At 48.9% G+C, this 26,862-nt stretch overlaps 1 protein-coding gene across 1 annotated transcript in view; it reads right to left on the reverse strand.

Annotated features, from left to right (window-relative positions):
• The window catches only part of DNAJC21 (DnaJ heat shock protein family (Hsp40) member C21), an 84,030-nt gene that overhangs the window by 41,941 nt on the left and 15,227 nt on the right, over positions 1-26,862 (reverse strand). The window contains exons 4-6 of the mRNA XM_029578990.1: positions 9,823-9,945; positions 8,357-8,661; positions 2,016-2,179 (exon numbers count right to left, since the gene is read on the reverse strand). Coding sequence (XP_029434850.1) covers positions 2,016-2,179; positions 8,357-8,661; positions 9,823-9,945 — 592 coding nt within the window. The remainder of the gene's footprint in view (positions 1-2,015; positions 2,180-8,356; positions 8,662-9,822; positions 9,946-26,862) is intronic.

Genomic DNA, 26,862 nt, shown 5'->3' on the forward strand with positions numbered 1-26,862 from the left:
AACCGCTGAAATCATAGACTTGGCTGAAGTACGCAAAAGGTCACAGAGAGCATCTGCACTATAAGCAACCGCCGCTTCGTGGCATCCTGCTTGCATCACTTCCTGCTCTATTAGGGCAGTGCTATTTTGTAAGTGCTGAACCCAGCGCAGGCCTCCTCTCAAGGAAAAACTACTATACATTGCAGCTCTGACACCTCAAAAATCTTTTTGAGCTGCACCTCCAATTTTCGATCCTGGAAATCCTTGAGTGCCGTCACCCCTGTAACAGGGATCGTGGTCTTTTTTGTGACAGCCAAGACGGTTGCATATACCTTTGGAACTCTTAGTAGGTCCAACGCCTCCTCTGGTAAGGGATACAACTTGTCCATAGCCTTACTGACCTTCAGACCCAGGTCAGGAGTATCCCACTCTCGGAACAACTCCGTAACTGAGAGATGAAATGGGAACGACTTAGTTGGACCACGCAGGCCCAACATGACCGGATCCACCGAACCCATCTGAGCATCCTCCAGAGGGGTTTCAATACCAAACTCCTCCAGAATGGCAGGAATTAATGGACCCAACTAATCCCTGCAAAAAAGGCGGACCACCTTAGGGTCATCTCCTTCCACAATTTGTGGACCTCCAGGATCGGTAGGCAGATCCTCATCTTCGTCCGGTTGTTTCTCCTGAGATGCTCCACTAGGATCCAGGGTGTCCTGGGATGATGAATCCTCCCCGTGGACAAGTCCGTAGTCCTCCTCTTGGCTTTTGGATCCCCCGCTGCCTTTGTTGCCCAAGTCTTTTTGCCCTTATGGCTATCTGGATCACTGGGGTCCTGGACCATATGCCCACTAGAGCGCTTACGAGCTGCCCTCCTGGCCTTAACGGCTTTGTACAGCAATAACACAAAGTCAGAGGAAAAAGAATCTGAGGAGTCTGAGGCCCCCTCTGGGCTCTCTCCTCTGCCAGTCCAGGGGATTTGATGGGATGACAGCCTCCCCGGGGGGGGGGGGGGGGGGGGGGCGGGGCTGCAGGCTACAAGGAAAGAGAAGGAGGGGGAACTCCCTCCCCCCTCAGCAACCGGCTCCAGTGCACGAAACATGGCCAAGATGGCCTCTGTTCCTGCGCTCAGCTGGAACGGGTCTACCTACAATTGCTGCGAACGCTCTGATACTGAAGAGCCCCCTTGGGGCCGTGAAACGGCTCCCCCGACTGACCCTGACATGCCTTCTCTTCCGGGAAGGCAGCCTGCACACAAACCATTGCGGGAAAGCTGCGCGCGTCCCCACACGATATACAGGCTGCGCCACAAGGCATCGCAAAGTGGCCAAGAAATACCTTTTTTTTTTTTTTTTTTTTTTACTGTCCCAGGCAGCAGCAGCGGGAAAAAACAGCGGCAGTGGAGAAATACTGACGGACTGTAGGTGGCATCTCAGGATATAGGGCAGAGCCGGTCAAGCTTCTCTGTCTCCATCTGCTGGTGGGGAGGCAAAACCCAGGAGTCTGGACTGATCTGGGTACGTACAGGGAACAGCTGTGTTAAAAAAAAAAATGTCTGTAGCCCCATTCTAAGTTTTCCACATATGTTGGCCTTTCAAGCTCTTAATTTTCCTGTACTCTCACTAGTTCTTCCTTAGTATTATGTTTGTATAGCACCCTAAACCAGAGTACTTTACAGCAAGTTAGAAACAGGTATTATGAGACTGCCACAGAGAGCTTAGTATCTGGGTACCCAAGACAATAAGAGATAAATGTCACAAATGGGCTGCAAGTAGGATATGAACTCAGGCTAAGTGCTCTCTTCCTAATCTTTCCTCTGATCTTAATATGTGCTTAGTGGGTGGTACAATTTGTCACGGCCCCTTGCAGGCCAGAGTACACTTGTTTTGCCATCTAGTCTCATCTAATGTTCATATAAGAGCTTTAGGACTATGCTACCTGGCACCAAACTGATAGTTTACATTTAAAGGATTTTTCAGAACTTTTAAACCCTCAAAAGGAAAATAAAATATTATATATATATATATCTTTACCATTCTGCCCTTCTATCTGTTGCTCCTCTTCTAGTTCTTGTATTTCATCACTGTAGTCTGATCCATCTCCAAATTCCTTTTCATACTGAGCTTCCATCTGCTGCAGCTCCTTCTCCAACTCAGACATGGTTATCCAGCTCTGTTCTTTATACTGCTCTGCAAGCCTTTAAAAGATCATCACATTGCAGTACAGGCAATTAGAATGCCATATTAGATCCTACTCTCTAAACCAAGTTCATTTTCATGTACCAGAGAACCCCAGGTACTGGGGCTCTGTCAATGACACGCAATGCAACAATCTGTATAAACTGTGCTTTGTTTAGCACCCTACCCCACAAAAAAAAGATTCTTGGATAGGAATCTGTAACATTTTGTTATACTTCAATCCATTTTCCAGCAGAAGAGAGAGTGAAGAATCTGGGCCACCACTTCCACAGACTATCCTTTCAACCATGAAATATCATGCCATAGAAGACTTCCTCAGCTAAGAGTTCTAAAGTTACACCAGAACAGTACATACAATTTCCAACTTGCGAGTCATACAAGCAATGGCAACAGCTGTGTTACAGGAATGCTTGATGTTCCCTTGCAGTGTTCAGGCATGAGGAAAGATCACAGAACTACCAATGTATGTTTACCCTGGAAAGGACAATGCTTTGTCTCTTACTGCACAGAAACATAAAAAGAAAAGTGCTAACTGGATGCAAATGCACGGGAAGTGTGCTTGCTCAAAACACTGCTTCTCAAACAGTGTGCCATGCCACACTGTTGTGCCTCTGGAAAGGTTCCTGGCAGCCTCAGCATGATGCTCCTCCCTAGGCTCATGCTCTGATTATGGGACAAAGCCTCAAATCTCCCCTTTTTCTGCTCTAGCCCCAACCTCCCATCTCCATAGCAACCAGACAGCACTGCAGAAGACTGGAAGGGATGGGCAGGAGCAGAGAGCCCATGCAGCAGCAGTGAATGGCACAGAAGGGAGTCATTCAGAGCTCCAGTCTAGTGACAATGTATAGAATACAAAGGAGGAGTGTAGTGAATGTTGAAAGGGGGTATGGGGTGAAGGGGATGAATGCATGGGGTTGGCGTGGAGAGGAAGACAGTGCTAAAGGTGGTGAAAGCTGGGGAGGTGAGGAGGGGTGTGAATGCTTGGGGGAGGGAGATTACAGGAAACTGACATGATATTATATGCTACTGGTCCAACTGGCAGGGGGTGGAGAGGATCAGGACAAGTCGAGCCATATTTGGGGGGGGGGGGGGGGGGGGGAGAAGAGTATAGAAGGTGCAGGGGAGGCAAAGAGGGGATGAGGAGCAGCACACAGGCTAAAGTGTACCAGGAATCATGGGAGAGCTGAGAGAAAAGGCAGCAAAACCTAAGATGAGGGCAGGGAGGAGGAGATTGAAAGTCAGGTATTCGTGAGAAGCAGAGTAGGCAGCAATTGGGGGGGGGGGGGGGGGGGAGCCAGGAGGGGGCATGAGAAAAAGAAAAAAAGAAATGGGATTGAGAAAGAAGGACCCTGGATAACGGTGCAGGATGATAGAGACAGAAAGAGGACATTAGAGAAATAACACAGGAATGGGGGGTGGGAGTAGGGAGGAGAGAACACTGGAAACTGGGCTGAGAGAAGAAAGGACTGGAAAAGGAGCTAGCTGGGGATGGAGGGCAAGAGATCTCTGGATTTGGAGGCAGTGGAATCTTGGGAGGTAATGGGGAGAAGAGAAAGAAGAGGAGGAATGAGGAAAGGCCAGCAGAAAGGGAAGAGAGCAGAAAGACTGAAGGAAAGTATTATTTATTTTTTTATTTTTTTATTTATAGGTTCTTCTATACCGCGGTACGTATAGCAATACATCACCTCGGTTTACAGTGAAACATTAATTTAGCAACAGGCTTTACATGTAACAGTATAAAATAAACAGTAAAACAATTAATAGCAACAGGCTTTACAGAAAAACATGGGTTTCAAATAATATGCATAAATATCGAACAATAGAATATTAATAACCATGTATTTGCAGGAGCAAATAATCTATCTGAGGCAAAAAAATATTCACTCTGCAGGAGACACAAAGCGGAAGGAAAAAGGACAATAGTGAAGAGGGAAAAGGAAAAAAAGGAAGAGAGGGAAGACCAGAGAATGAGAACGTGACACAGAGCCAGAAAAGAAAGCTAGAAACACCAAAGGTTGGAAAATTTATTGCCCAATACATAATATTACCAACTCATCAGTATAAAATATCCCGAGAGCCAGCTCAGTCTATAACATGGACATGTCTCCCACAAAGAAAATACATGTTAGTATATATATAAGGAGGGAACCGTATGCAACGTAATCCCGGAATCAGAAATGTGAAGAAACTGATCCCTCATGACAAACTTGCAATTCTGAAATCCTCCTGGCGGAATAGATGGCCACCAAGAACACCACCTTGAGAGTCAAATCCTTAAGAGTCGCTCTCCGAATCGGTTCAAATGGAGCATCACAAAATACCCGCAGAACAAGATTAAGGTTCCAGGGAGGGCATGCCGCACCGGAGAATGCAAATTCTTAACGCCCCGAAGAAATCTCTGTACATCCAGATGAGAAGACAAGGAATAACCTTCCATCTTTCCTTGCAAGCAGGCCAGAGCCACTACCTGTACCCTAAGAGAATTAAAGGCAAGGCCTTTAACTAAACCCTCTTGTAGAAAGGACAAGACTTGAGAAATTGAAGTCTGAACTGCATGTATCCGCCGTTCAGTACGCCAAGCCTCAAACACTTTCCAAACTCGCACATATGAGAGGGATGTAGACTGCCGCCTAGCCTGCAAAAGCGTAGCGATCACTGGCTCCGGATATCCTCTTCTCCTCAGGCGACGCAAAAGCCAAGCAGCTAGACAAAAGTGATCGGCCTGGTCGGAAAATACGGGTCCCTGATGGAGAAGATCCGGAAGATGACCGAGACGCAACGGCCCGTCTACCACTAGATTGACTAGATTTGTGAACCATGGTCGATGTGGCCATTCTGGAGCTACTAGGATCACCTTCCTGGGGTGCCTCTCTATCCGGCGCAATACTTTGCCCACCAGACACCACGGCAGAAAAACATACAGCAAGACTTCCCGAGACCAAGGCACTACTAGAGCGTCGACTCCCTCAGCCCTGAATTCTCTCCTGCGACTGAAGAATCGAGGGGCTTTTGCATTGAGCCGAGTTGCCATCAAATTGACATGGGGATGACCCCACCTTCTTTGAATGAGCCACATCGTGGCCTCTACCAACTCCCACTCGCCTGGATCTAAGCACTGACGACTGAGAAAATCGGCCTGGAAGTTGTCGACCCTTGTGATATGAGAAGCTGCCAGCTGAATCAAGAACTGCTCTGCCCATTGAAACAATTCTTGAGCTTCAAGTGCTTCCCCCTGGCTCTTGGTCTCGCCCTGACAATTGATGTAAGCCTCCGTTGTGGCATTGTCAGACAGAACTCTGATGGAACAACCCTGAATGAGGGGGATAAAAGCTTGAAGAGCCAGCCGTACTGCTCTGGTCTCCAACCGGTTCATAGGCCACAAGGCTTCCACCGCTGACCAAGTGCACTGGGCCGACTGCTTCTTGCAGACTGTGTCCCAACCAGAGAGACTGGCATCGGTAGTGAGAACTACCCACTCCGGCACTTCGAGACTGACTCCACGTTGCAGACTGGAAGACTGTAGCCACCACGAAAGGCTGTTCCATGCCGACGCATCCAGCAAAACCGGCAAATGAACAGCCTGGGCCAGGGGATCCCATTTGTCCAACAGGGCCTTCTGAAGGGGACGCATATGCACGAAGACCCATGGTACCAACTCCAGGGTTGAGGCCATCGAATCCAGAACCTGTAGAAAGTCCCAGACTCGTGGTATCTTCAATGTCAACAAGCGCCGAATTTGTGACTGTAGTTTGAGCATCCTCTCCTGAATGAGAAATACCCTGCCTTGGCTCATGTCGAAAAGAGCTCCGAGGTATTCTAGTACCTGGGATGACTCCAAGTGACTCTTCGCCCGGTTCACCACCCAGCCAAGAGACTCCAACAGGCGAACAACTTTCTGAACTGATGAACGCCAGCCGTCCAATGACTTCTCCCGAATTAGCCAATCGTCAAGATAAGGGTGCACTAAGACCCCTTCGTGTCGGAGAGCTGCCGCCACCACCACCACCATCATCATCATCTTGGTGAATGTGCGAGGAGCCATCGCTAGACCGAAAGGCAGAGCATGGAATTGGAAATGTTGACCCAACACCGCAAACCGCAGAAACCACTGATGCTCTGGACGAATTGGGATATGCAAGTATGCCTCCGTCAGATCCAGGGAGGCCAGAAACTCCCGAGAGCAGACCGCCGCAATTACCGACCGTAGTGTCTCCATTCGAAACCGTGGAATCTTTAAGAACCTGTTCGGGACAACGAAATAGATGGAGTAACAACCCCTGCCCCGTTCGCGAGGTGGTACCAGGACCACCGTTCCCAAATCGCACAACCTGCGTACAGTCTCGTGAACCGCCCGACACTTCGTCGAGAACCCGCAAGGGGAGACTAAGAAGAGGTCGTGAACGGGGACTGCAAACTCTAAAGCGTAACAGTCTCATCACTGAGAGGACCCACTGATCCTGCATGATTTTGGTCCACTCCCCGTAAAAATCTGCCAGCCGTCCCCTATACAGGAAACAGCAGAGTGGACCAGCCTCACTTCATTGGGAGGACTTGACAGCTGCTGCTCACCCAGCCGGGGAAGCTCTAAAAGGTCGTCGCCCGCCGCAAAAGGACTGACCCCAATTCGAGCCCCGCGGTTGCTGAAAAGGTTTTTGTGATTGCACCCCTACAGGACCTCTGGAAGGATGAGACCGTCTGGCGCCCCTGAAGCGGGACCTCGACAAACGCCTGGCGATTCCTTGGCTTGTCCTCCCGCAGCTTATGCACCTTTGTCTCACTCAGTTGCTTGATAAGCTGTTCTAGCTGCTCTCCAAACAAGAGACGACCCCTGAAAGGCAAAGAAACTAACCAGGCCTTAGAAGATACATCCGACCAGAGACAGAGCCAAAGTAAACGTCTGGCTGCGACCGAACTCATAACATGCAACAGCGAATGCACCAAGTCATACAGCGCATCTGCTACATATGTGACTGACTCCTCCACGCGACCTACATCCATGTCGGGACCAGGGGGTGCATCCTGAAAATTCTGCACTCATCTCAGACATGCCCTTTGCATAAAGCCGGAGCAAATGGCAGCCCAGAGCCCCAAGGCTGCACTCTCAAAAACCCTCTTAAGGTGAAGCTCTAATTTCTGATTCTGGACATCCTTGAAGGCCACGGTCTCCTCCACCGGAATTTTAGTCTTTTTTGTGACTGCAAAAACCTCTGCATCCACCTGCAGAAGCGCAAAAAGCTCCAAGATCTGTTCTGGCAACAGGTAGAGCTTGGCCATAGCTCTACCTACCCTCAAACCGGAGTCCGGGGAATCCCACTCATGCTCAATCAATTGCAGCACCGACCTATGATACGGAAAAGCGGAAGGAGCCGCCTGAAGACTATCCAGAATGGGGTCCGCCCCATCCAATTCTGGAACTTCCTGAGTGGTTTTTAAACCCAGCTCCTCAAGGACTTGCGGAAGCAGCAGTGCCCATTCCTCCCTCTGGAACAACCTGAGAATCTTGGGATCATCCCCCTCTGCCACTGATGGTACTCCAACATCTTGATCCGGGTCTGGAGAAATTAAATCCTGCACTGCAGAGCCTGGTGCTGCACCTGCCGGAAGGACCGGAACCTGCGAGTCTGCCATTATTATATTTAAAAGATAAAAAAGGACACCATCCCACTCTATCCTTGAGATCCCATCTTCCAATAATTTTCTCATTACTAAGATTCCTTTCACAACAGCTTTCACAGCCTCAACATGCTTGTGCATAGAGGTTTAACAAAATGTGTCTCACCTGCAACAGAACCATTATTGTGAATCACTTCCCTACAAAGCAAAAACCCATCACAACTCATCATGCAAAAATCACTCCACCGAGAAGAAATAATTTATACAGAGAAGTCTCAGCTCTTTCAGCATGAGCTGGCAGCTTATACTCTGCCCAAACAGGATTACTGCTTAAAACAGGTGTAGGCAATTCTGATCCTGAAATGCCACAAGCAGGGCTGGTTTTCAAGACATCCAAAATGAATATGCATGAGATAGATTTGCACATAATGGAGGCAGTGCATGCTAATCTCTCTCATATATATTCATTGTGGATATCCTGAAAACCTGACCTGTCTATGGCACTCCAGGACTAGAGTTGGCTTAAACAATTCTCTAGCCTAGTGCACTGCTTGCTTACATACTTAGCTTGCTGTAGTTTCTGTTGCCTCCGAAGCTGTTCTACCTTCTTGGCTTTCTCTGCATTCTGTTCCTCTACAAGCTTCCGATGGGCCTGCACTCTCTTGTCCCGTTTACGGATAAAGGCCACTAGCTCGCGGATCAGTTCGTTCCTCTCCTTCCTAGCTTTGTCTCGCGTTTTCTTGTTCTCTTTTTCCATGGCTCGCTTCTCCCATCGGTTTGATGCTTGCCGCGTGTCGTATTCCTCCTTCCATGCAAAATTCTTCTGGGTACAGAAACTCTGCCAGTATGCATAAAATGGATGAACCACCTAAGGACAAGGGGAAACATACAGCCTGTCAGACATTTCAGTTCTGGAAAGCACAAAGGAAAATAGGAAACCTGTAAATGCCTGGACTAGGTGTGACCAGTGAAGATGTTCTTAGAAGGAATCTTTATTATAGCCACAGACAAAGAAACATTTTAAGTTTGACCCATTATAGGTACCTAGAGCTAAAAGCACCTCTTTCTTCTGCTGGTTACATCTCTCCCTATGCATCCTAGCCTGTTAACCTACAGTGCTCCCTCTCCTTCGTGTATTCCCTGCGTTTCTTTTTGTTGCTCTTATCCCTCATGACAGATCACTCCTTCCTCTTTTCCACTCACCCTATCCTTCCCTTAAATATAGAGCCTGGCATATTCTACTCATTGGTCTAACTGTACCATGTCTCTGGCCAGGCCAGTATCTGCCATTAGGGCCTTCAGATCCAGGAGTTTATTAGGCATACATCAAGCATTTGTGAAAATCGCATTCCAAATTTTGTTCCTTCCCCTCTCAGTTCATCCTCCCTGATATTTCAGGTATATCTGAAGGGCTTCAATCTTTGGGAATTTTTCTATTCACTTCATTCATTGGCAAGTGGTTTAGATTTTTTTTTTTCTTTTTATTATCTTATAAAGTGTTTTTTTCTTCATTTTCTAGACTGGGGTGCCACATTTTCATGGGCAAGTCTTTTAATAGAAGAGTGTGTATAAAAAAGGCAGAGAAAGGTCAGATTCTATTTTCAGTAGTGCTGCCTTAACTAAGATTTTTCTTACTTCTGCTCATGCCACATCTGGTAAACTAATGTCTATCTGGGTCACATCTTATATTCAAATACATCCCCAATTTAAACAGTTGCGCCCACTATGTGCTCATTATGATGGTCCAACTACTTTTTGGTATAAGTGGGAATAACTGTTTATATTACAGTCTGGTAAACTCCATTTTCTTCTCAAGCTTCCCCATCTAAAGTCTCACAGATAATTACAATGTATACATTTTGGTACATACAGCAGCCTGTGATACTAGCACAAGAGGGAACTTGTAAGCTGCTATCCGGTAGGAAATGCAGCCCTCAGCTTCTGTACAGAAATTAATCAGCAGGAGTCTTTCCTGTGAGTTTACTGTTTGACAAGTAAACGCATCAGGATATCTGGGCAAGGATTTTACCGTGTCATAGTCACTTTGGGAATCACCAAAAGTAGGGAATTCCTCCATGTCCTCTTCATTCTTACATTCCATCTCCTCCTTTACTATCATTTCAAAGATATTTCGGTACACTGCATAGAAGCCCTAAAATATAAAATACAAAGCTAACTTGATTATGAAGAAGTGAAGCATATGTCTGATGGTCTAAAAATACAGAATGGCTCATCAGTTGTCCTCTAGCAGCACTCAAATATCACCTGAACTTCATGTTTAACTAAAGGAATTTCAAACATTTGTTTGTTTGTTTGCTAATATATGAAATATTTCAATGCTTCCTACCTGGGAGTTAATTTTCAAAGGATTTGACTGGCTACTTTCTGGAGTTAGCTTAGCTGGTTAAAACTCTTAAGAATTTTGCAAGGTGGTCATATCAGCCATGCTAACTAAATTCACAAGACGGCCAAATTAGACGGGCAAAAACAAGAGTGCTCCGGAGGCATTCCCACGAGGGGCTTATGATATACTTAGCCACATACATAGAAACAGCAGGATAAATCTAAATGGACAAGCTTTGCTTAGCTACATTTAGGGACATTTTCAACTGAAAACCCAGCTGGTTAGATTCCACTAGAAAAATGTACCTAAAGATAAACAGTTAAAATTAAGAAGTTATCTCTGCCTTTCAGCTGCTTTTTGAAAAATGACCCATTTAGAATCAGTGCCGAGCTAACACAAACTTTCACATATCTTTCTTTAGAACTGAAACCCCTCTAGAGATGCTTTGAGTTACAATTTTAATACTAAAGCAAATGTTTGCAAGTTCTACCTTTTAAGTGTTTACGATACTTGCTGTTCTCTCTTGCTCTCGCTCATTATAGGAAAATTAGTTCTTACCTGATAATTTTCGTTCCTGTAGTACCACGGATCAGTCCAGACACCTGGGTTGTGACTCCGCACCAGCAGATGGAGACAGAGCAAAACTTGACGGGCTCCCTACATATAGTAAGGTGCCACCCACAGCCCCTCAGTCGAACGTACTGTCAAAGCAAAACCAGTGCCCGACTAACTAACTAGTAAGAAAATTTAAACCAATTCAGAACACCCCCGGCTGAAAAACAGAAAACATCAGACCAGAGGCAAGCGGCCGCATGCCAACAGTGGAAACAACGCAGCCCAAATAACCAAACGAGCGGACTCTCTCACTCTTCATCGTACCGAAAACAGACGGGCGGGAGCCTGGACTGATCCGTGGTACTACAGGAACGAAAATTATCAGGTAAGAACTAATTTTCCTTTCCCTGTACGTACCCGGATCAATCCAGACACCTGGGATGTACCAGAGCAAATTACCGAGGGTGGGAAGCAGAGAGTCCCGCTCGGAGAACACTCGCCCCAAACCCCTGAGACTCAGATGCCTGGACATCCAGTCTGTAATGCCTAGTGAAAGTATGCAACGACTTCCACGTCGCAGCTCTAAAGATCTCCTGCGTGGACACCTGAGAAATCTCGGCCTAGGACGTGGCTTGCGCCCGAGTGGAATGAGCATGAAGTTCCCGAGGTGCCAACTTACCCTGCAGAAGATAAGCTGAACCAATAGCCTCTTTGAGCCAACGCGCGATAGTGGTTCGCGACGCCGCAGCCCCCCGGCGAGGCCCGGAACAGAGAACAAACAGATGGTCAGAAACCCGGAAGGGGTTCGTAACCTCCAAGTAACGAAGCAGAATCCTGCGCACGTCGAGCTTCCGTAACTCCTTCATCCCTTTGTCCATCTGATCCCCAACCTCAAAACCTGGAAGGTCCACAGACTGATTTAAATGAAAAGAGGACACTACCTTGGGCAAAAAGGACGGAACAGTTCGCAGAGAAACTCCGGTCTGCGAAAAACGCAAAAACGGTTCCCGACAAGACAAAGCCTGCAACTCCGAGACCCGCCGAGCCGACGCAATGGCTACCAGAAACACGGTCTTCAAAGTAAGATCTTTCAGCGTCGCCCGTTTGAGAGGTTCAAAAGGCGCCTTCCCGAGAGCCGAGAGCACGCAATTTAAATTCCAGGCCGGACAAGGATTCCGCACCGGAGGGCGTAAATGTTTAGCCCCGCGAAGAAAACGCACCACATCTGGATGGCACGCCAAGGACACTCCGCGCACCTTCCCGCGCAGGCAACCAAGCGCGGCTATCTGGACCTTCAGGGTACTCCAGGCCAGCCCCTTCGAGAGACCCTCTTGTAAAAAGGCGAGGACTCCGGACACCGGTGGACATATAGGATCAACCTCATGAGTACCACACCAGTCCTCAAAAACCGTCCACACCCTCATGTAGGTTAAGGACGTGGATTATTTTCGGGCCCTCAACAAGGTAGCGATCACTGCCTCGGAATACCCCTTAGTCCTCAAACGCGCCCTTTCAAAAGCCAGGCCGCGAGACAAAAGTGATCTGCATCCTCCAAACAGACGGGTCCTTGTTGAAGAAGAGCCGCCGCCCCGTGAAACCGAAGCGGAGGCTCCGCCGCCAGCTGAATGAGGTCCGCGAACCACGGGCGCCTTGGCCACTCCGGCGCCACCAGGATCACGGCCGACGGATGTAACTCGATCCGTCGAAGAACTTTGCCTATCAGAGGCCACGGAGGGAACACATATATCAACACGTCCGTGGGCCAGGGAAGCACCAGAGCATCGACTCCTTCTGCGCCCCTTTCCCTCCAACGGCTGAAGAACCGTGGGGTCTTTGAGTTGCGAGCGGTGGCCATCAGGTCCAGGTGTGGAGTTCCCCACCTGGCACAGATGAGGCGATACGCTACGTCTGGCAACTCCCATTCGCCTGGATCCAGCCGATGACAGCTGAGGAAATCCGCCTGTACGTTGTCCACACCTGCGATGTGAGACGCCGCCAGGCCGCCGAGGTGTTGCTCCACCCAGACCATGAGCAGCCGTGCCTCCTCCGCCACTTGCTGGCTCCTCGTTCCTCCCTGACGATTGATATAAGCCACTGTGGTCGCGTTGTCCGAGAGCACCCGAACCGCCTGGTCCCGTATCCACGGCAAAAAGGCTTGCAAGGGAGGAAGTGACGTCATCGGGCTGAATGGCCGCTTAAACTGTGAGCTCCTCCATCAGCCGCACTTAATTGCTTCTTTGGGAGACTGTACAAGCCTGAATTTATTTGAAAAGGGTGATAAACTCTGGCGGAATCCTGCAGCATGACGACCAAACGGAAATCGGTGGATTTCCAAAGTTATTCGTACAAAAAAGCGGAGGATCGCAACCGCGACCCCGCAGAGAAATCTGCAGGCTTGACTGCTCAAGATGGTGGGTCGGATTCGGATGACGAGCCTCTTTGCCAAATGGACGCCACTCCGACTCGCTCCGAGTTCAGAGAATGGTTTGGGGTTCTCCGAAAAGACCTCAAATCTTATAAAAAAGAGGTGCAGGAGGTGCTGGGTGAGTTTCGTGAAGAAATGGCTACGCTTGGACGTCGGGTAGACGATATCGATAACAGAGCGGAAGCACATGCGGAAACTACAACGCAACTTCGAGAAGCCTATTCGGCGCTACAGGAGGACAATTATACTATTAAAACCAAATTAGCTGACCTAGAGAATCGGGCTCGCAGGAGTAACCTCCGTTTTCGCGGGTTTCTTGAGTCTCCTGAGAATAGCGATTGCGCTGCTCTGATACAGAGATTCTGCCTGTTCCTCCTGCAGCAAAGCGAGATTTCCACGGGGGAGCAAATGCCCGAGATAAAGTTTGACAGAGCGCACAGGGCCTTGAGAGCGCCCAGCTCCAATCAAGCTCGGGACATTATTGTATGTTTTAATGATTACACGCTCAAGGATAAGATAGCCAATCTAGCTCGCAAACAGATGCGCTGGACCTGGGAAAGTCAGGAGATCTCTGTATATGCGGATCTTTCCCAAGCTACATTACAAAAATCGGCAAGACCTGAAGGAGGCCACGGCCTTCCTGCGCAAGGAAGGGATTAAATATCGCTGGCTCCATCCCTTCGGGTTTACGTATTCGAGGGAGGGGGTCTCAGCTCGTATCCTCAACATTGCTGACGCAGCCCAACAACTTGGCAAGCATGGCTTCACTACTCAGGCGCAAATACCATCTTATCCACTGCTTCTCCCTTCCAAAGATGCCAGGCCGAAGTGGCAGAGAGTAGGGGCCAGAAATAGCAGGCTGAAACGTCAATCTGACTCTCAAAGAGCACCGGCAGCACCACCCTGAACAGTCTCGCAGATGCCGCGCTCTTGCGACGTATTCTCTTACCTCAGTACTATGTTTTCATCTGTTCAGAGTTCTCCTGTTATCTATTCGTCTAATGAAGGTTTGTTTTTTTTGTTTTTTTTTCTTTTATGCTTATAGAGGGCCCCTCTTGTCTACAACTGAGTTGGATGAAGAAGGCTGATTGGGGCTCACACGATGATGTTAATCTCTATTGTTTCCTCCTAGCTTAATAGCTATTTTGATCTGCTTATGGTTCTTGCAGATCATGGGGAATGGGGAGGGATGGGGGGGATGTCTGTTTTCTAGGGGTACTGCATACACTTTTATATTTTTCAGTACAAGCGGTCTGGAGGGACCACGGAGGAGGGCAGAACTTTAGCGGGTTTACTGGAGTGCACAGTGCGCCAGGTGTCTCAGGGCAGTGCCCCTTGGCGCGGAGGCCCAGCCCGGCACTATGGGAGAGCTTTCTAGGTAATCTGGGAACTTCTTTCCAGGCACATGTCTTCCTTTCGGGCGGTGTCCCTTAATGTTAAGGGACTTAATTCTCCATTTAAACGACATTCTCTATTTAAGGAGTTGACCACCCTAAGAGCAGATATAGTCTTTATACAAGAGTCCCATTTAAAGGGCAGGTATGAATCCTTGTTGAAGTCTCACCAATATCCCTTTCAATATTTTTCTCCTTGTACTAAACGGTCCAGGTATACAGGGGTGTGTATTTTGTTTTCTCAAAATATGGTGTTTGACTGCCAATCTTGTATAAAGGATCCTAACGGTAGATATATATTGCTACATCTCAAGATTGAAGGTGTTGATTATACATTTGTGAATGTTTATGCACCCAACCAAGACCAAGGTCAGTTTTATGAGTCTCTCAATCAAGTAATTTTACAATACAGCGTGGGTAAGTTATTGGTGGGAGGAGACTTTAATTTAGCACGGGTACCAGGCCTGGATACATCAAAAGGTTCGGTTGCGGCTGCCCCACTTCATCGGAAAAAATTGAAACAGTTGATGGATGATTGGCAGCTGACCGATGTATGGAGGTCTCACTACCCCAGATCCAGATCCTATACTTTCTTCTCTCCTCCGCACAACTCACACTCTAGAATCGATTTCTTTTTAGTGGATAAAATTCTACTTTCCCAGGTATCGAACCCTGATATATATCCCCTTGCTTGGACAGACCATGCAGCGGTTACCCTCGAAATCTCCTTCCCGCAGTACGATAGGGGGACCCGTTTTTGGCGACTCAACGATTCACTGTTGTTAGATGACGCTTTCACTGGTTCACTAATTACACAAATCCGGGATTTTTTATCCCTAAATGACAATGGGGAGGCCTCTCCACCAATTGTATGGGAATCCCTGAAGGCATATTTAAGGGGGCTTTTCATTTCCAGAGCCACTTATGTGAAAAAAAGGGATAACCTGGCTGCCTCCATTTTAAGGCAGGATATTATGGGTTTGACTAGGGAGCACCAACAGACGGGTTCTCAGAAAATATGGCGACATCTCTCTCATAAAAGGGAAGAGTTACAGCGTTTGGAGGCTGCCAAGATGAACCACTTACTTAACATTACCAAACAGAGTTATTTCGAGGGTGGAAATAAAGCCGGACGACATTTAGCCCGTAAACTTAAGCAAGTCTTTTCACAAAATTTTATTGCTAAAATTAAAGATGAAACGGGGAATATTCTTACGACGAATACTGATATCCGCAAGCGATTTTTGTCCTTCTATAATCACCTGTACTCGCCTGCTGACTCCATCTCGTCAGAGGCGATTGATCATTACCTGACTGGGGTAGAATTGCACAGCCTATCTACAGAGGCCCAAGTAGTATTAGATGCAGAAATCACTACGGTTGAAATTTTAGAGGCTATCAAAACGTTAAAGGTGGGAAAATCACCGGGTCCAGATGGCCTAACGGCAAAATTCTATAAGACGTTTGCCCCTTTTATCGTAGTCTCCCTACAAAAAGTATTTAATCATTTATGGGATGGGGGTTCCCTGGCACCTAATACCAATCTTGCGGGGATCACTATATTGCAGAAGCCGGGACGGGACCCTACCATTTGCGGTTCCTACCAACCCATTTCTCTGCTAAATCTAGATTTAAAGCTTTTGGCGAAAATTTTAGCAGGCAGATTGAATATTTATCTAACTGACCTCGTACATCAGGATCAGGCCGGCTTCATGCCGGGTAGGCTTGCTGGTGACAACATTCGCAAGTTAATTAATATGATGTGGTGGGCCCATGAACAGAAAGTTGAATCCTTGTTTTTATCCATCGATGCCGAGAAGGCTTTTGACTTGGTTCACTGGCCGTTTCTCTTTGGTGTCCTTCGCAGGATGGGTTTCGGCCATAACTTTTGTACATGGATTGAGAGCCTCTATTCCAATCCACAGGCTTGTTTAAAAATCAATGGGGGGTATTCGGATCGGTTTCCAGTGGGACGTGGCACCAGGCAGGGATGCCCCCTCTCGCCACTCCTTTTTGCTCTCTTTTTAGAGCCGTTGGCGACTGCCATCAGGGCTGATGCCCAAGTCTCGGGCTTCTCCTTTGCGCAACATGATTATAAAATCACTCTCTTCGCTGACGATATCATGTTTTCCTTGACGAACCCTCATACCTCACTGACGGCTATCGTTTAGTGTGGTCTCAGGATTCAAAGTCAACTGGGAGAAGTCAGAGATTTTAAACTTAACTTGTGAAGCAGCACATGTAGAACATTTGAAATTACACCATCCGTTCCGTTGGGCTAATAGCCATATTAAATATTTGGGAATTCGCATGTCATCTCATCCCAGAGATCTCTTTGCTTTGAATTATCAACCCTTAATTAAACGAATATTTCTGGATCTGGATATATGGGGCAACCTTCCTCTCTCTTGGTTGGGTCGCATTGCGACGATTAAAATGAACATCCTTCCTCGACTGTTATATTTGTTTCAATCCTTGCCTATTTCTGTTGCTCCAGCTGCCTTAAAAGTATGGCAAAGAAAAATTTTTAGTTTCATTTGGAAACGGAGGCCACCCAGGGTTAGTAGACGCGTTCTTTATTTACCTAAATTATCAGGGGGGCTTGGAGTCCCATGCCTGCTGTGGTATTTTGTGGCGGCGCAACTCCGACCTCTTATTGTATGGCACCACACAGCCGAGTATAAGCACTGGGCGAGCATTGAACAGTCTCGACTGCCTTCCATACCACTGTCAGCGCTGGCTTGGCAACCTCAGACTACATGGGGTGACCTTGCCAATCTGTTTCCTACTACTCGACACACTCTAGACCTTTGGAAGAAGTGGAAAGTACGCTTAGTTGGTGCAAAGTCATGTTACCATCTCACCCATTTGTTCCATACTTCTGCTTTCCCGCTCGGCCTTGAACGAAATACTTTTGATATCTGGCGAAAGCGGGGTATCACCCGCTTTGAACACTTGTGGACTGGCGAGGATATTTTTACCTTTGAATCACTCTGCCAAAAATTTAATATGCCGCACATTGAATATCTCACATACCTCCAGCTACGGCACTTCTGTCTGGCCCAACGGATGAAGGAGGGACTGGGCAAAGGAAGGTCCCTCCTTGAGGGATATTGCTCTGCTAGCAATGTAACCAGAGGACTGATTGCTAAAGTCTACCAATTGCTCAATGTGAAACTCCCCTTCGTTCCAGCACACATTAAAGCCTGGATGATCGACTTGCCCCGGCCTTATACAGAAGAGGAATGGACTGTGATTTATACCCAGCTCAGTAAATCGTCTGTATCAGCCACAATGGTGGAGAATGGATTTAAACAGTTATACCGCTGGTACTATACTCCGGAACGGTTGGCTAAAATAGTGCCCTCTTCCTCAGGTCTTTGCTGGAGGGGTTGTGCCCTGGTGGGCACATATCTACACATGTGGTGGTCGGGCGGTTGTATCCAATCGTTGTGGAAACAGATTGAAGTCCAACTAACTACTATCTTGTCGCAACCTATCAGCCTCACGGTAGACATTGCCTTGCTCAATAATGTTAATATGGACACATCTGCGTCTTCCCACTCTTTCATTCTACAGATGTGTACTGCGGCTAGGTTGGTGATTGCCAAGGAGTGGAAAGCGCCCCGATGCCCGACTCTAGCGGCGGTGCTTGACAGGCTGGATGTGGTCTGCACTATGTGCCGGTTGACTGCGGAAAAAACCCGCTCTTTGAAAAAATTCAGAGCTACTTGGGATCCCTATCTTCTCTGGATTGCCTCAAAGACTCAGGACTTGCCATGACCCTCTATTGAAGGAACCACCCTGCTTTCTGTGATGAGCTGCTACCCTGTGACGGCCTTTACCTATGAGATGTGATTGGCTTGAGTCGGGGCCGCCCGGTCGGTCCCTGGCTTATTGTACAATACCATCTTAATCTGTATGACGCTGCCAGTCTGGTTTTTCACCTGCCTATGTCTCCTTTTTGCCAAGCTCTGGGCAGATTGCCTCCAGGTGCTAAGTAGACTTACCTTACTGCTACAAATAGCCTGACCAGGCTTCTGGTCAATCCTTATCCTCCAGTAGTTATAATGGTTATTTTATTGTTCTTTTTACTTTATCCTCCGCATTTGTATTGTGTACTGTATGCTAGGGGGGGAGGGGGTAGGGGGTGGGTGGACGGTGGGTCTCTAACGAAATGGTGCCATACCCTGGCATTTTCTTTTCGATGATGTTGAATGTTGTTTATATTTGACACCAATAAAAATGTTTACACAAAAAAAAAAAAAAGGCTTGCAAGGCTAACGACACCGTTCTCGTCTCTAAGCGGTTGATGGACCACCGGGATTGCTGGCTCGACCACTGACCTTGGACCGAGCGGCCTCCGCAGACCACCCCCCATCCGAACAGACTGGCATCCGTCATCACTACCGTCCAGGTGGGCATGACCAGAGACATCCCGCAAGTCAGATGATCTCGTGAGAGCCACCAGTGCAGGCTGGCCCTGGCACAGGAGGTGAGAGGCAACGGACGAAGAAACTCCTCCGACACCGGCTTCCAGCGGGAAAGTAACGCTGATTGTAACGGTCGCAGGTGAGCGAATGCCCAAGGGACCAGAGCTAGGGTCGACGCCATGGACCCCAAGACCTTCAGGTAGTCGCAAACCAGTGGGCACCGCATGGACAAAATGTGTCGTACCTGTCGCTGGAGCTTGACCACTCTCTCCTGAGTCAGCGACACCCTGGCCCTCTCGGTGTCGAACAGGGCTCCCAGATACTCCAACCGCTGCGTAGGTTGCAGATGACTCTTGGCCAAGTTGACTACCCAACCGAGAGATCGCAAGAGCTGTAGAACCCTGGCAATTGCCTGCCGACACTCGGCCTCCGATTTGGCTCGGATGAGCCAATTGTCCAAGTAAGGGTGCACCAGTAGCCCTTCCCTCCGGAGCTGAGCAGCCACCACCACCATAACCTTGGTGAAAGTGCGTGGAGCCGTGGCGAGCCCGAAGGGAAGAGCCCTGAACTGATAATGTCCGCCGAGGATGCAGAACCTCAGGTACCGGTGATAAGCCGGCTGAATCCCGATGTGAAGATACGCCTCCGTAAGGTCCAGAGAAGCAAGGAACTCGCCCGGACGAACCGCGGCAATTACCGAGCGGATCGTCTCCATCTTGAACCGCGGTACCCGCAGGCACCGGTTGACCCCTTTTAGGTCGAGAATGGGCCGAAACGCTCCATCCTTCTTGGGACCACGAAGTAAATGGAGTACCTTCCCTGGCCCCGCTGCCCCTGCGGAACAGGAGTAATGGCGCCCAGGTCTTCCAGGCGCCGAAGGGTGGTCCGGACAGCGGCGCGCTTGACGAGGGCTTTGCAGGGCGAGACGAGGAACTTGTCCACCGGAAACCGAACAAAATCTAACGCGTAGCCGCCTCTTATCACCGCGAGGACCCACTGATCGGAAGTTATTCTGGTCCATGCCTCGTAAAACAATGAGAGCCTCGCGCCCACGTAGGGTACGAGGGTTGGCGGCAACGAGGAATGGACCCGTCTCGCTTCATTGGGCCGACTTGGACCCCGAGCCGGACGAGGGTCCACCGGTCCTGTTGAATTTCTTCCCTCGAAAGGACTGCGACCAGGAGGACGATCTAGCCGAGCCGGACCGGTAGGACTGCCCCGACCCCTTCGCCCTCTGTGGCCGCTGTCGGCGGTTAGACCGGAACCTGTTTCTTGCGGAGAAGGACGACCGAGGCCTGGGCCTATCTTCCGGTAACTTAAAAGCCTTATTCTCGCTCAGGAACTGCATCAGATCGTCCAGCTGCTTACCAAACAGGAGCTTTCCCTTAAAGGGTAAGGAACCCAGATGGGCCTTGGACGCCCCATCCGCAGCCCAGTTGCGAAGCCAGAGGAGACGACGCGCCGAGACCGCCGACACCATAGCTCTGGCCGATGTTCTGAGCAAATCGTGCATCGCATCAGCGCTGTAGGCAATCACCGCTTCCAAGTTATCCGCCTGAGTAGCCTCCCCCGAGGAGAGGTCGGCGTTCGCTTGCAGGACTTGGGCCCACCGGAGCCCCGCTCGCAGTGCAAAGGTACACATGGCTGCCCGCACTCCCAGTGCGGACACTTCGAAGATCTTCTTCAACTGCACCTCCAGCTTCCTATCTTGGATATCCCGGAGGGCCGTAGCACCCGTAACTGGAATGGTGGACCTCTTCGTCACTGCTGACACTGCCGCGTCCACCCGTGGAAGGCGCAGCAGTTCCAGAGCGTCCTCTGGAAGGGGATAAAGCTTGTCCATAGCCTTACTCACCATCAGCCCCAGTTCCGGAGTATCCCATTCCCGGAACAAGATATCTGAGACCGAGAAGTGAAAAGGGAAAGCAAGCGCAGGGCCCGCCAGGCCCAGCAGCACCGGATCCATCTTGACCCCTTGCCGGGACTCCACTGGTGGAGGATCCACGCCGATCTCATCCAGGATAGCCGGGATAAGGGGAGAAAGTTCTTCCCTACGAAACAGGTGGACGACCTTGGGGTCATCACCCTCAGCCGCCTGCGGCCCCTTGCCGGCTCCCGGCTGAGCCTGCCCCTCGTCCTCGTGGCCCTCCTGGCCTTCAGGGGCACCCGACAGCGCTTCCTCGTCCGAGGAGGCGGTGGACACCGTCTCCGATTCCTGTGGGTCGCCACGCGGCTGTATCTTTTGTCGTGGCACACCCTGGGCGTCCCAGGTCCGAGCGGCTCTCTTCCGGGGCTGGGAGAGAGCTTCCTTCCCCCCTGAAGCTTTTCCCGCCTTTAGCAGAGACTTTTTGTACCTTGCGAGTTTCTGCAGCAACAACGAAAAATCTTCTGAAAACGAGCCCTCCGATCCGGAGGAACCTTCCACAGCACTAGGGCTCCCCGACCCACGGGGTCCCGGGGGCTCTCCCCCCGAAAACCTGGGCTGTGGCGACAGCGAGGGAGGCTGGGCGCCATCTTGGAGTGCCCTCCTCGTGGCGTCCCTCACGCTGGACAAATGGCTTAGCGCGGGAACGGATCAAAGGACGCGGCCTCCGAGCCTCCGGCACGCGACGGCGAACGGGCACCCCGCGATCGACCCCCCCGGGCGACCTCCGACGAGCCCTCGCCACCGGAGACGCAGCTGGAACAGACCCCGTCCCGGGAGAGATGCGCGCGCACAGAGCCGCACGCGCGGCAGGCTGACCCCCTCGGCATCCACAGCGACGAACGGGCTCCCCAACCAGCGCCCCCCCTCCGCGAAGTGATCGAACCGGACGGCGAAATGACGGCGAAGAGGGAGAGAGAGCCAGCGCCGCAAGGCCAAACACAAACAAAAAAACCACTATGCTTTTTTTTTTTTTTTTTCTACTTAGCTGCTAGCCGAGGTCCTGCAGTCTTCAGCTCCAGCGGGGGTGAGTGAACCGGGCTCCCCGGTGTCACCCCCGACGCTGCTGCCAGCACAGGCCGGGTCCTCGACCCTCAGCAGCGGCCTCGACCTGGAGGGGATGGTCCTCTCAGGACCTTCCAACCCTCCTGGGAGGCTCCCCCGACGGGAGACTTCTATATCCTCTTCTTTAGGTGACTTTGAAAAAGTTTCTCCTCCTAGGAATTTTTTTTTTTTCTTAAAACCTCTGCCCTAAGAAAAATTAGAATTTAATTAAGTAATCCCTGACTGACTACACCAAGCCACAAAACTATCAAGGATCACCGAGACTGTGGGTGGACCTGCCCCATCTGCTGGAGACAGAGAAAGACTGAGGGGCTGTGGGTGGCACCTTACTATATGTAGGGAGCCCGTCAAGTTTTGCTCGGTCTCCATCTGCTGGTGCGGAGTCACAACCCAGGCGTCTGGACTGATCCGGGTACGTACAGGGAATTGTCATTAGCAGCTTGGTACATATTCGGTGTATTCCTCAACTCAAGTTACTTCAGTTCTCACAGTATGCTTCTCCAAAGCCTTCACACATCCATGATCTACTGCAAAAATGTTTTCCTCAATTTCAGAGTAAGCTTGATCAGTTTCGGTCCATAGCCTCTGGTTCTACCAATTTCATGTGCCTCAAACACTGTCTCACTGGAATATAAGGGCCTGACAGTCTCCCCAAATACTAGAAATACTACTCAGTAAGCTTTGTTGCTTTAAAAAAAAAAAAAAAAAACCCCACACCTTCCGTTTTATCACTATATTTCAGATATAAAAAGGTAAATAAAATCACTCTCAATATTCCAGACGAGTTTTATACAAATGTTGTACAAACTTTCACACACAGTATATCACCCTTCTCTTTCAATGTTGGGCCAGCCACTGATCGACTTTGGCCTGTTTTAGTAAAGGTTTTTTCCTCATTTTGTATCAATGGGGAAAATGCTTAGAAAGTACACAGGGCTTTTTGTAATATTTCTAATGTAGGGATAGATTACTTGAGGTTTTTCACTCAAATGTTGCCATCATTTCCTCTCATAGTTTTACACTGAACATTGAAATTCATGTGCCACCTACCGATTCATTCCCCTAAAACATCTTTTGCAATTGTCAAATTGAGATGAGTTGTCACACCTAATTGTTGCATCATCTGGAAGAATTGATATGCTATCATTCACTTCTGCTTACGAAGTATTCATAAAGAAATTCCTGTTCAGATCCCTGCGAAATGCAGTATTTCACCTTTCGCCATGCAGTGGGCAGAACCTCTTCCTCTAATCACCACACTTTTGCATTTTGCCATCTAACCAGTTTCCAGAGATCGCAGAGAGCAATTTTCAAAAGCTATTTACTCGAGCAAATAGGCCATCTGAAAACTGCCCACTCTGTAGGCAGGTGAAATTATGCAGGTCAAACAACAATGCAACTACTTTTACCAGTGGGAAAAGTAGATGAGAGGCTTAGATCAAGGGAGGCAATATCACACTTAATATTGTTATTTTAGAAGAAGGGGAAAAAAAAGGTGCCAATCTCTGCGAGTATTTTTTCTTGTGGAAATTTTCAAAAGGAAATTATGAACATACTTTCTTTTTGAGAAATGTGCAAAGTCCATGGGAAAAATACCCTTGGACTTTGCAACAATTCACATACTTTTGAAACCTGGCTTCTTAATGCTTCTTTATTTTCCATCATATGATGTGCTAATAAATGGGTCACAGCAATTCTGATATAAACCTATTAACCTTTCTATAGTATACCCTTCTTCAAACACACTGCACTAATGATTCCATACCTTTAAATAAAAGTTTTAGACCCAGGTAGAGAAATTTGTCCACAAGTTTTTAATTGTCACATTAAAGCAAAATAAGGTGATTATTAGCAGAGCATAAAGCCCAGAAATGATGCAAGCTTTTTGAAGAGAGATTGAATGTATTGGTAAGGTACAATCTGGGAAGGCTTTATGCTTTTAAGATAATTTTTTAAATAATATTTTGATATCTTCTTTTAAATGCTTTTTATAGGACCCTCAAAAGAAGGGCAAAATATCACAAAGAGATCTAGCGGCTAATCACAGCTCCACAATGTTCACACCCCAACAACAGCCATTGTTATCTTATGATGATGATATTTTTGGGCATTTCATCTTACATCTCTAGCATTTATTTATTGCCTTCATTTTGCCCTCGGAATAGCTCAAAACGAATCTTAACATAGACATAGCACATACATTACAGACACTAACAGCAGCATATATTAAGCATTCTTACCTCACCCAGATTCCAGTAATATTTAGCCATTTTTATATCTTAAAGTTGAGTCTGGAATAACCAGGTGTTTAGGCAATTCGTAAAACTCAGCAAATTCTCAATTTAATGTCAGATGGCAACTTATTCCACAACTGAAGTGCTCTACAGTGAAAGGAATAGCCATCTATGAGGAAATGCTTACAAGACGCATGCTTGTCTGACCATTAAGCATATTTCATCACTGTTTACAATGCATTAATAGTATTACTCTAATAATTGGATATACTGGTAAAACAGGATGGAAAACAGCTTGCCCAAGGACATGCAGGGAGTCAGTTCCAGATACCCAATTTAATATTCCCTGTACGTACTCGGATCAGTCCAGACAGCTGGGTTTTGCTTCCCCTCCAGCAGATGGAGACAGAGAAGATTTTAAAAACAATCCTGGCATATATACCAAGGTGCCACCCACAGTCCCTCAGTCTTACTCTGTCTTCAGCAGATGGCAGAGGTGCAAAACCCACAGTCTCTTCTGATTTAAAAAAAAAAAATAAAATAAAAATTGAAGTCAGGAATAGTTAATTAGGGACTTCTGTTCCTTTGTTTTTAAAAAGAAGGCGGCGGCCTGTCAGTTTCCCAGGGGGTTGGCAGGTCCTGAGGGGACCATCCTCCCTGGTCGAGGCAGCTGCTCAAGAGGGTCGAGGGCCCTGTCTTGGTGGAGTAGGAGCACTGGGGTGTTACCGGGGAGCCCGGCTCACTCACCCCAGCAGAAGCAGGAGCAGGACCTGTCCAGAACCAAGGACAGCGTGGAGGCAGGTTTGCACTTTCAAAAAAAAAAAATAATAATAATAATTTTTTTCAATTGTTAATTTTTGCCGCGCCGACTCTCCGATACCCCCCCCCCCCCTGACCTGCGTCGTGTTTTTGTTTTTTTTTTAATTTTTTAACATTTTTGGCGGCGAGTTGGGCCCTTTGTTTTTTTTTTTCACAGACTCGATCATGCGCCGAGGCTCGTCTTGCCGTGCATGCGGCTTCTCGCGCAGCCATCTCTCACGCGAAGGCCTCTGCGCTCCCTGCTTGCAGGGCAGTGAAGGTCCCTCCGTTCCTCCGCGGGGGGGCCAGATTCGCGCTCCGCTGTCGACCACGCGGTCCCAGACGGGTCAGTCCAAGTCAGCTGCGCCGTTCCTGATCAGAGCAGGAACAACGGCCATTTTAGGATCGCTGCAGGCAGTAGCGCAGAACACGGGGGGGGGGGGGGGGGAGGAGATTTTACCCCTGGCACTGTCTCCACAGTGCGGGCCTTCGGGAGAGGGCACCCCATACGGCTCCAAATGCTTTTTTAAATGAGGATAGCCCTGAGGGAGCTACAGATTCCTTATCTGACTCCTCCTTTTCATCAGAATTTGTGCTTCTGATGCACAAGGCTTTTAAAGCCAAAAAGACTGGGAAAAGGCAGGCTGCGGAGCAGCTTTTGTGCCCACCGTCCCACAAGAGGTCCCGGGGGTGCTCCGGATCCAAAGGGGAGGCAGAGCCACCTAAGGGTAAGAGGCCTTTGCGTACAGGACTCGTCGAGACGGAAACGGACTCTTCTTCGCCAGGGACTCCTGATATTCCTTGGACACACAGAGATCCTGACTCCCAGTACAAGTTCATCCAGGGTGGTCCAGTACTGGAAGGAGATGATCCGAAGGTGGTTCGTCTCTTTAAGAAAGAGGAGTTGAACCAACTTGTCCCGGTCATTCTGGGGGAGTTAGGTTTGGAAGCCCCGCTGATGGAATCGCAGTTGGGGTCAATGGATCCGGTATTACTGGGTCTCAGGGGCCCCACAGTTTCTTTCCCTTTTCATTTCTCGGCCACAGACCTTCTCTTTCGGGAATGGGACACTCCTGATTTGGGGTTGAAAGTCAGTAAGGCAATGGATAAGCTATATCCTCTGCCGGAGGAAGCTTTGGATTTGCTGAGAGTTCCGAAGGTGGATGCAGCGGTGTCTGCGGTTACCAAGAAGTCCACTATACCGGTTACGGGAGCAACCGCCCTCAAGGACTTGCATGACAGAAAGTTGGAGTTGCAGCTCAAGAAGGTGTTTGAGGTGTCCGCGCAGCAATGTGCAGTAATTTCGCACTGAGTGCGGGACTTCGCTGGGCCCAGCAACTCCAAGCCAGGTCGGCCTCTCTGAGGGGGAGGCTAGCCAGGCAAACCGGCTGGATGCTGTCATTGCATATAGCGCGGATGCTCTCCATGACCTCCTACGCACGTCGGCCAGATCCATGGTGTCTGCGGTGTCCGCGCGTCGGCTACTCTGGCTATGGCATTGGGCTGCAGATACTTCGTCCAAGTCCCACCTCGGTTCCCTTCCTTTTAAAGGCAAGTTATTGTTTGCGAAGGAATTGGAGGATATGATCCAATCTCTGGGTGAGAACAAGGTTCACAAACTACCGGAGGATAGGCCCCGGTCCAGGGGATCGTTTACAGCTCGGTCTCGATTCTGTGCTAATCGGAGACCTCGACTGGCGCAGTCCTCAGGCTCCTCCTTTCGTCCCAGTTCCACCAGACAACAGTCGTGGAATCAGTCCTTTCGAGGCAGGCATTTCGGCAAGCCAGGCAATCCCCTTCGGCAGCGGGGACTAAGGCCTCGCAATGAGATACTGCTGGTCCATCCCTCGGTACCATCATCCTCCATGTTCCAAACGTGGGAGCCAGACTGTCCTTC

Source organism: Rhinatrema bivittatum, chromosome 1, assembly GCF_901001135.1.
Source record: "Rhinatrema bivittatum chromosome 1, aRhiBiv1.1, whole genome shotgun sequence".
Lineage (NCBI taxonomy): Eukaryota > Metazoa > Chordata > Amphibia > Gymnophiona > Rhinatrematidae > Rhinatrema > Rhinatrema bivittatum.